Source organism: Plasmodium brasilianum, chromosome 12, assembly GCF_023973825.1.
Source record: "Plasmodium brasilianum strain Bolivian I chromosome 12, whole genome shotgun sequence".
Classification (NCBI taxonomy): Eukaryota; Apicomplexa; class Aconoidasida; order Haemosporida; family Plasmodiidae; genus Plasmodium; species Plasmodium brasilianum.
This window is the reverse complement of record NC_090125.1, coordinates 2,244,077-2,255,145: the sequence shown is the minus strand read 5'-3', so window position 1 is coordinate 2,255,145 and position 11,069 is coordinate 2,244,077. Positions and strand designations below refer to the sequence as shown.

Here is an 11,069-nt window from a genome sequence, read left to right as displayed (position 1 = left end):
ATGCTCTTACAATTGATAATTTTAATATGCAGCATTTATTTTATTTATTCATTTTTTTTTAACCGAAAGTTATATTTTGAACAATATTAATTTTAATGCATTTCTCATTTTAAATTCATATTCTACCATTTTGCATTTTCTTACACCAAATATAAGCGGACATATGAAAACACAAATGTATATGTAAAAATGTATAAGGATACACTTACTTATACCTTATATTTGCCTATTTTCACGTGTAAGTATACTTTCGCGCTTGTATATATATATATATAAACAAACACATATTTGTGTAAGATTAGCATTTTAGCTAAATTTCGAATATAAAAATGCCTCTGCGACTTGTTACATATGCACATTTATAATAAGTCTTTAAAAAGAAAGCAAAAATCTAAATAAAATTTCGCCAAATATACAGAATGCTCATTTTACGTACATATATATATGCATACAGAGATGATATTATATTGGATATTAACTAAAGATAAATGAAATAATTCTTTTTTTTTTTTTTTTAATGCATCAAGAATCTCCTATCTTTCAAAGTATTGCACTAATAAAAATCACTGGATAATTAATATGTTAGGAAAATTATTTTTTAACATTTAGATCTTTTAATTTCTTTTGGCTTATTTTATTTTTTTTTTTTTTTATTAATACACATATAACTTTTTTTAAAAGGTGTTAAAATAAGGTATGCTCAAATGATCAAGAAAAAAATACTCTATAAACATTAATTTACATGAATATATAAGCATATTCATCATTCATATGAAGAATTTTCTTGTTTTTTCAAAATAGTAAGTATTGTTTTAATCCCTTACTTTACTAGACCATTAAATAATGAATACATGTATTTGTGAAACAAAACAGCACACTATGCTTTATTTGGAAAACAACTTAAATAGAATAATATTACTCTTTTATGTTCCGTTAGCCTACAATTTTTGAGTGAACAAAAGTAAATATAATAAGCTATTCGTTGTATATTTCTTTTTAAAATATTCCCAAAAAAAAAAAAAGTATATAACATATATATGCATATTTTTCAACCATTTTACTTTTTCATAAATTCGTGACATATATATACCGTCTGTTATTATTTTGTAATTTTTATTTTTATTTTTTTCTTTGTATCGCGCACACTTAACAGAAAACAAATAATTTGTCCCCTTTTTTTAAAAAATTGTAAAACTATGGAATATTATATTATTTTATTAAAGCAAAATAAAAAGAAGGAAAACAAATGCTTCAATGCATATTAATGAAGAGACCTTTTAAGAACAAATTTTTTCTAAAATTCATATTGACCTTTATTTGATGAATACATTTTATGAGCGTTTTCCGCCAATTCGAGATGTACGAATAATAACCTACTATATCAAAAAACTTTTAAGTATCATGCCAAATTTAGAAGAAAAAAAAGCACAATAGTGAGTTCAACCTTTTTGTGTATACATACAAACAAACAAACATACATACAAACAAACAAACATACATACAAACAAACATACATACATACAAACAAACATACATACATAATACATACATACAAATAAACTTACAAATATACCTACAAATTTACATATATATATGCATACAATATACTTTTTACTTTGTGAGCTTTAAAATCAGTGATATTTCTGCAAAAAAATAGTTATTTCAACGCTAACGAAAAAGTAAGCATAACTTCTGTTTGTACTTACCTTATATAATTTTACTTGTAAATATTTCATCAATAGAATAGGGAAGCCATAACCTAAACTGAGTAGTAGAAACACTGAAAATGACAAAACTATTTTTTTTCTGAATTAAGTATTTTTTTTAACATTCTCAAGAAAAAAAAAAAAAAAAAAAAAGATTGTAAATATATGCCTATACATACACATATAATATATGATTTTCCTTTTATACTCCTTTATTATTAATAAAAGATGCGTACTTAGGTATATCATATTTAATATAACACTTAAGTAGTAAGAACATAAAAAACCCCGCGTATATCTTTTTCATTTGAAAATAAAGAATAAAATAAGTTCTTTAAATAAATACAGTTAAAAATAGAGAAAGCACAAAATTTTATCATGTATTCAAAAGACAAAATGAATTTGCAAAAAGAAAATAATTCGTAGCATTATTATTTTATCATTTACTTTTTTTTTTTTTTTTTATAAAAATAAATGAAATTTAAAATTATAAAATATAGTTTATCTCAACAAGCATTTTTAAATGACTATTTAAGGTAAAATTTATTCCATTCATATCTAAAATAGAGCAATTATACCTCAATACTTAAAAATGATTGATGTTCAAAACCAAAAACCAGAGGAACTCACGCCATGGGTAAGAACGAAAATTTGGAAACAAGAGCTCTTTTAAAAAAGAAATACTATACAGTAATATATGTTGTGTTACATATGCGTATATATATATATATATATATACAAACATTGACATTCTTGTGCAAAGTTATGTGCATGTATGTGTATGTTAAGGGTATTATTAATATATATTCATTTATTTTACTTGAAATTTTAATGTCATTTTGAATAAAGTTTAAAACATATATTTATGATTCATTTAAACTAAAGAGAGAATATATATACACATGTATGTATAATTAGTTTGGCGTTAATAGATAAGACGGCACATAATGTCATTTTGTGTTAAAAAGTGCTTTTATACATTTCATGCTTCCCACGCAAGAATTTATCGTATTGATGCATAATATTATGCGCGTGCATATATATATGTATACACTCACTAACGTTTATACACCAGTATTGGTGCATGCTGTAACCTGTCCAATTTTTTTTGTAATTTTGTTTTTTATTCATTGTTCAGGTGGAAAAATATAGACCAAATGTGTTAAATGATATAATTTCGCATGAACAAGTTATATCAACAATACAGAAGTTTGTTGAAAAGGGGGAATTGCCTCATTTATTATTACATGGACCCCCAGGAACTGGTAAGACCTCTACCATATTAGCTGTGTGTAAAGAATTATATGGAGACTCAAGAAGTTCATTTGTTTTAGAATTAAATGCTTCTGATGATAGAGGCATAAATGTTGTTAGGGATCAGATAAAAACATTTGCCGAATCAAAAAATCATTATAACACTTGCGAAAAAACGTCTTTAAAATTAATTATTTTGGATGAAGCTGATCATATGACATTTCCTGCACAAAATGCAATGAGAAGAATTATGGAGAACTATGCTAAGAATGTTCGTTTTTGCATGTTATGTAATTATGTAAATAAAATAACTCCTGCTATTCAGTCAAGATGTACATCTTTCAGGTTCTCACCATTAAAAGAGGAATATATGATAAACAAAGCATTAGATATTGCAAAATCTGAAAATGTAAAACTTACAAAAGAAGGTTTAGAAAGTCTTATACGTGTCGGACGTGGGGATATGAGGAGAATTTTAAATTGCCTGCAGGTAGTATCATTGAGCCACAAAAATATGACAATTGATGAAAATGTAATATTATCAACTCTAGATATTCCACTACCTAATGAAGTAAAGGATATACTGGAACATTTTATGAAAAGTAGTATAAAAGAATCATATGAATTTGTCACAAAAATGCAATACAGTAAAGGTTATTCAATAAAAGATATTATGGTTTGTTTATATGAATCAATTTTAACTTATGATTTCCCAGATTCTGCTGTTTGCCTACTACTTAAAAATTTTGGAGAAATAGAAGAACGATGTTCTTCCGGAGCTAGTGAACAAATCACTTTATCTGCTTTAATTAGTGCTTTTGTTGAATTTAGATCCGAACTTTTCAAAATGAAATATGATATTAGTAACATATAAAAAAGCCTAGCACATACAAGAAGTTTAATATTTAAGAACAACATAAACCGAATAAAAAATTTATGTTTTTATCATTTAAAAATTAAACAGATATCTTTATATTTCATTGAGCTGAATATATTATGTATAAGGGGTACTAGCATATACTATATTAATAAAAAAAAAAAAAAAAAAAAAACAAGGGGAATCAAATGAATTTGTAAGATTTATTTGCATAACGTATTACATTTACAAATAAATGTATAAATTGTTTCATGAAAAAAAGTTAAATTATAATTTCATTATATTTATTTATGTTATTTGAGCTAGATAGTCAAATAAAAAATAATAAAATAGGGATACCCATAATAGTAAATGTATAACGGAGAAACGTTTGGGGTATTATATGTTATACGATGCGTATGTATATATACGTATGTGTAATATAGTGTGCGCATATACTGATTAAAAGTATACGGGTTTAAGCAAACGGTTTTCATTTTTAAACGCAGAGTTTTATTAAAAATGTTATATACCTTTTTCTTCATCGTTTATTTTGTCACACATAACCTGTAATGACCTTCAAATATATGATTCACTAATTTTATTTTAATTGTAGGCATGAATGGATATATATATATATGTGCATAATTAGCCGAATTAATAAAACTTTGATTAACCTTAAACTTTTTATTCCTTCTTTTTTTATAATTTTTAAAAAATATTTTGCTGTAAACAAGCTTCCACTTAAATATCAGAAACAGAGATGCCTTTGTGCATAATATTATTCCTTTGTGTACAGTTTCTCTAATCGATACATTTACATATTTTCATTTTTCCCTTCAATTCCTTCGCACTGAGTTTCTTTTAAAATTATTAATTTTTTATTTTATACATATAGCATTACGAACTTTAATACGAAAAATTAATCATGCTTAAAGCTTTATATGTTCAATTATTACAAACGAAGGTATTTTTCTTAAAACTATGAATTCAGTATAGTATGTCTTTTCTTTTTTTCTTTTTTTTATTACGTAAATTATACGTCTTTTCATTTATGTAACATGCACTAGCTTTGCTTTTATGAGTTATTTTGTCTAAATCAACTGATTAATATGAGTAAAGTGAAGGCTTTGCATATATTTGATTTGATAAATGTAAATGGTTAACCTTATGTTTATATTCCCGTGTATATATAAATAAGCATACATATGTAACTAAAATGAAATAGGTGTATATATATGTATAAGTATATATAGCATATATATAAATTTTTGCACACTCTATAATAAAAAATTATAGCTGTTTTTTTAAAAAGATATATTGGATTGTATATATTGTATACTTAAGGATGGAGTGTTTTTTCGAAGTTAAAAAGTAAAAATAAATTTCAAAAGGTATTGTAAGATCACAACTGGTTAGTATAAATATACATATAAGAAAAAAAAAATTATGCATTTATAAAATTAAATACAATGAAACATTCATAAAAGAAAAGGAAACATTTATGAAATAAAAGGAAACATTTATGAAATAAAATTTAGTGATCCTTTTGTTATATAATTGTGGCATCAGAAAAAAAAAAGAAAAAAAAACAGAGCTAAAAATAAGTACAAAAACGAACCTAAGCAAGTTTTTTTTTTTTTTTTCAGTTTCTAGGAAAAGTGTTTATGCTTCCTCAATGAATAATAATTTGTATTTAATTGAAAATGAATTCGTAAATATACATATATATACATACAAGTATATGTACATATATATATACACATAAACGTACCCGTAGACGTACACTAATACATACAAATATACTCACACATATATGTACATGTATTTATCATACTCACATACTTAACCAGTTATTGTCAGTGAGCTTCTCAAGAGAACGAAAAAATGAAGGAGATAAAACAGGCAGACGTGAAGCTTTTTCTTGAAACGTATTACACAGATAACAGCATAAGTGATGAACTAAAGGAAGTTTTCGATTATTTTGAAAGAAATAAGCACAAAAATAATTTCCATAAATTATTTGAAGACTATTTGAGGGAATATAACAAAAGATTAATAAAAAATGAAAATTTGTTAAAAGACAATATCATATATGATTATGATTATGTAAAACAATACAATGCCGAATTAACGGAAAAGGCAGGAATAAATTGTAACAATAAATATAATTGGTATATAAATTGTGTTAACACGATAGATGAAAATTATAAATTTTTAGGACTAGATACAAATATTATATCTGAGAGTATAAATAAAAAGATAACGCTATTTTTAGAATTATTTTTAATGTATTCTGAAAAATTAAATTTGAATATACAAATAAGTCCTATATTAAATATGAATGAAGAAGAATGTTATATATTTGGTAGGATATACACGGACAGTGAAATTAATATAAGTGAATCGAATATAATTTTAGAGGGGAATATAAAATGGAGTAATGGAGAGAAGGCACAATTATTAAATTTAAATAATATGAAAAACTTATGTTTTTTTTTGGGTCAAATTTTAGCCATAAAAGGAAAGAAAGAAATAAATCAATACAGTATAAAATACTATGTAAGTAACATATATGCTGGATTACCTACTCATTTAAAAAATGTAAAAATAGATAACGAATTTTTATTAAAATATTTTAATTGTAAAGAAATAGAAGAAGATAGCAAATTAGATGATAAAGACAGTGTTAAAATACTACAACTATATAATAATGATAATATACATATAATGATTTGCAATGGATATGTATACACAGATAATGATTATAATGACAACTTAGACAATTTTCTAAAAATAGTAAATGAGAAATTACCACATGTAGTTTTAATTTTTGGCCCCTTTTTATATATTCGTAATTTTAGTGAAACGATTCTAAAAATAGGAGACATCAATGTTATTTATGAAGATATTTTTAAAAAAATTGTAAAATTAGCAAAAAACGAATTATTAGAAAAAACACATTTTTTTATTATCCCATCAATTTATGATTCTATTAATATTTATCCATTACCTCAGCCCCCTTTTTTTTATGAAAATAATAATGCCAATTTAACAAATGTGCACTTTTTATCCAACCCATCTTATATATATATAAATGAGCTAAAAATAGCTTTAACATCATGTGATGTCATATATAACTTAAGCAAAAACTTATTGTGTAGACCAAGTGAAATGAAGTTATTTTATTTATTTGAACAGATTTTAAGACAACTTTCCTTCTTTCCTTGTTATCCATCCGAGTACAATATCGAAATTACTAAATTTAAAAATTTGCTATTTCAGCCAAATAGATTACCTGATATTTTTTTGTTTCCATCATATACTAATGAAAAGTCGTATGTAAAGGAAATACACAAAAAATTATTTATATGTCCTTATTCCATTGATGTAAGTAAAGCAAAACCATCTAATTTCTTTTCAAATATTTATATACTACCCCCAACGGAATCATACGAGTTGTCAAAAAGGGTTATTCTCGAAAATGTCTTTGTTAACCACAATAAGGTAAGCGATTGAGGTGAAATAAGCATAACATGTGGAAACATCATGGTAAACATGCAACATGTACAAATGGGCATAAATCAAGTGTGAGAAAGGTATCAGAGAGATTGAAAAAAGGTATATATAAACGGAAAAAGAAACAGATACAAAAAAAAAAAAAAAAAAAAAAACTATACAAGGTTAGCAAAAGTACGTACAACCTTGAAATTGTTATATTTTAACGCAAAAAAAAAAAAAAAAAAATATAGTTCAAGGTGACTTTTTTTTCCTTTTTGCTATCAGTATATATCTCTACACAAAAAATGAAAACTTTTAAGGTGATAAATAAAGAAAAAAATAACTTTTATTTTATTATGCCCTTTTTTTATATATTAAAAATTTAATCTAGGCAATACGTTTTTACGATATTTTTAATTTGCACCTTTGTATAATGTAATAATAATATTATATATTTCCCCCTTTAATGCTTCATAATATTAATTTTTTACTTCCCTCCTTTGCTTTTTTTTTTTTTTAAATTTATTATCGTCCGTTTTTTTCTCCATTAATTATCTTTTTTTTTTTTTCTTATTCCTCAGTAAACAAAATTTAAACAGTTGTATATATAAATAAAATATTTCCGTTGACATTTTTTAATTTAATAATATACTCAAAAATATATATGGTGTTGTAAAATATGCGAAAAGAAATACGAAAGAAACATTTTTACATTTCTATTTTTCTACAAAAGAATTGTTTTTTGAACGTTTTTTAAAAAGATTTTTTTTTGTTTTCAAATTAAAAATGAAGCAAAGAAACATAGAAAAATAAAAATTGTACATACCCTTTATTAAGAAATAACTGAGCAAAAAATAATTTTTTTTTTTTTTTTTCTACGGAGCATTGGCCTGTTCTGAACTGCATTATAAAATATGCTAAAAAGGAAAAAAAAAAATAATACATAACTACGAAGTTATTTTTTTAAGTTTAAATACACCAGCTTCTACTCATTCAGCATTTATAATATGTATATATATATATTCATATATGTACGAATAACATAAGAAAGGGCTGATAATTCATATACTTATAACAAAAAAATTTTATACATATAAATACGTAGCAATTAAACATGAGCTGTACGGAAAGGTGCTTAGGTAAACATAGCTAAAACAGATAGATTAGCTTAGAATATATACAGAGTATATGAATTAATAAGTATCAAATAATGAATAATAGACATAATTATAACGAATACAGTTTGAGAAGAAGCATCAACAACGCGTTACGTAATAAATCGAATCACCTAAAAAATGGTGCAAGTAGTAATAAGAATAGTACACTAAAAAAATTTGTACCAAATATAGACAATTTAAAAAATGAAAATAAAATAAAAAATGATGAAGTAGATAAATTAGAAGATAGTTTAAGCAATAAAAGTATTCAAGAGTTAATAAAAAAAACAATTAGCGTTGATTTACAAAAAGAAACAAAAAAAAATGAAAATTATTTTAATAATAATAAAATAATTAATAAAGTTTCTCCTTTTCAAGGTATAGAAGAAACTTTAAATGATAAAGTAAACTTACAAAACGAAGAGCAATTAAAAGAAAATAATAATGATGATGAATGCATAGACCAAAAAAAAAAAAAAAAAACATCTATTGACATATATGAGTTAAATAACATAAGTAAAAATATTTTCTATAATAAAAAATGTATATCTTCTGATGTTCATTTCTTGCCTTTGACCTTACCCTTCTTTAATAATAATGAAAAGCAAAAGAAAATAAGAAAATTATTTTTAAATAAGGAACCATTCTTTTTTTATATCCAGTTACCTAATATGCTACCAGCAGTTATTCAAAATGATGATAAAAATGAAGCTAAAGAGAATATGAAGCAAAAGGGAGAAAAAGACGGGAAAAAAGATTTGCAAACAGGTAAAGGTGATGCACAAAAAGACGAAAAAGAAGAAAAGGAAATAAAACATGGGAACAAAAAATTTGAAAAACCCGATAAAGACGCTTACAAGCTTAGCAATATAAACACAATACCTAATGGAAAATTTGCAAAGCTAATTATATATAAGAACAAAAAAATTAAAATGAAAATTAACGACATTTTATTTGATGTTAATGAAGGATCGGAATGTACGTTTTCACAAGAAATAGGTTGTTACATAAAGGAAAATTCCGAGTTTATTTTCTTAGGAAACTGCGATAATAAAGTAGTTGTTACTCCAAATATAGAAAGAATAATAAATAATAAATAAAAAATTATTTTTCCTATGTCTTCGTATCATCTTGTAATCATGTATTGCTTTTTTTTTTTTTTTTAAGAAAAAAAACTAATACATGATTTTATTTTTTTTGTGTTTTCCATTGCAGCCATGTTTTAGATGACAATAAGAATTTTACGTAATAATGTTACATAGAATAAAAACATGACAATCTTAGTTCTTTAAAAAGATATCCAACTAATTATACTTATTGATATGTATACATACATATACGTAAACAAATACATACATATACACGTATACACATATACGCACTTATACATATATACATATAGGCACATATATATATACTCGTATATATATATACACTGACATAAGTATATATATTTATATGAAGTAATGTGTATATACAAATTTGCACTTTTATATAAATTTACCTCATCTTTTGTTTTTTTTTTTAAAGTTCAATATTAAGAGTTATTCATAATTGCTATAATAATGTTTATCATATGGATTAAATGGAAAATTTTCCACTTGGAATAATTGATTAGTTTCGTTCTTATTTCCCCATTATGTAACACCAAATTGTGCTTATAAATGTATATATGTGCTGTTTCACCTATGTAAATATACATTTATACAAGTACATACATGTACCCGCTTTGTTCCAAATATAAAATGTGAAAAAATATGCATTGTTCAACAGCAAATGATTTTAAATATTAATTAAAGAAATATTTTTACTATAATAAAAGGAAGTAAATTGGCTTTATTTATTTTAAACACGGGAATGGAATAAATATTTAATACTATTACTGTCTTTATATTTTTAAAAAGATATTTAAATGTAAGTGGAAAATAAATGATTTTCCTTTTGCATGCACATCATAATTAATATATTTTTTTTCTTTTTAAATAGGAAAAGTTTGTATTATGTACGTGTAATGTGCACTCTCACCCTTTTATAAAATAAATAAAACAAATGGTGCTTTATTAAAATTTAACTGTTTGATACAATAGTAATTGAATAAACTTAAAACAAGTATCAGTCAAAAATTTAAAAAGAAATAACAATATAAATTCATACAAAAAAAAAAAAAAAAAAAAAATTATAATATTATAATATTATAATATTATAAATGAAAGTCTACCCTTTTTTTTTTTTTTTTGACAAGTATTTATATGTACGCATAATACTTATGTATAAATTTACATACATTTGAGTATTTTAAAAGGTGTAAATTTTTATTAGATAAACGTGTGCATCATTTTGATATCTTTTAGATTAACTCTTTCGTACTCCATAACAACATTTAAAAATTTTTAAGAAATTGTTATTTGCATTAAATTGTTCTTCGTAATTTTTTCATTATTCTAATCTGTGTATTTCACGCCTTTTTGTTATTTTTTCTTTGTGTATGTTTTTGTTTTAGTTGTATATATGAACCATTTTTCCTATTATTTTTTTTGTTAAAAGTATATATGTATATAAAAAAATAAATGTGTACATATTGCAATCATTTACAAA

At 23.7% G+C, this 11,069-nt stretch overlaps 3 protein-coding genes across 3 annotated transcripts; all 3 read left to right on the top strand.

Moving 5' to 3' along the window:
- Positions 1-2,298: 2,298 nt before the first annotated feature.
- MKS88_004457 (replication factor C subunit 3) lies at positions 2,299-3,834 on the top strand (the record flags this gene model as incomplete). Its single annotated transcript, XM_067217636.1, has 2 exons — positions 2,299-2,343; positions 2,845-3,834. The coding sequence occupies 2 exons, from the start codon at positions 2,299-2,301 to the stop codon at positions 3,832-3,834; spliced, it is 1,035 nt and encodes a 344-aa protein (XP_067072044.1).
- A 1,869-nt stretch (positions 3,835-5,703) lies between these two features.
- MKS88_004456 (DNA polymerase alpha subunit B) lies at positions 5,704-7,335 on the top strand (the record flags this gene model as incomplete). Its single annotated transcript, XM_067217635.1, has 1 exon — positions 5,704-7,335. One exon carries the CDS (start codon positions 5,704-5,706, stop codon positions 7,333-7,335), a length of 1,632 nt encoding a protein of 543 aa, XP_067072043.1.
- A 1,192-nt stretch (positions 7,336-8,527) lies between these two features.
- Positions 8,528-9,574, top strand: MKS88_004455 (DNA-directed RNA polymerase III subunit RPC4; the record flags this gene model as incomplete). The annotated part of the gene is made up of 1 exon (XM_067217634.1): positions 8,528-9,574. One exon carries the CDS (start codon positions 8,528-8,530, stop codon positions 9,572-9,574), a length of 1,047 nt encoding a protein of 348 aa, XP_067072042.1.
- Between the last annotated feature and the right edge of the window lie 1,495 nt (positions 9,575-11,069).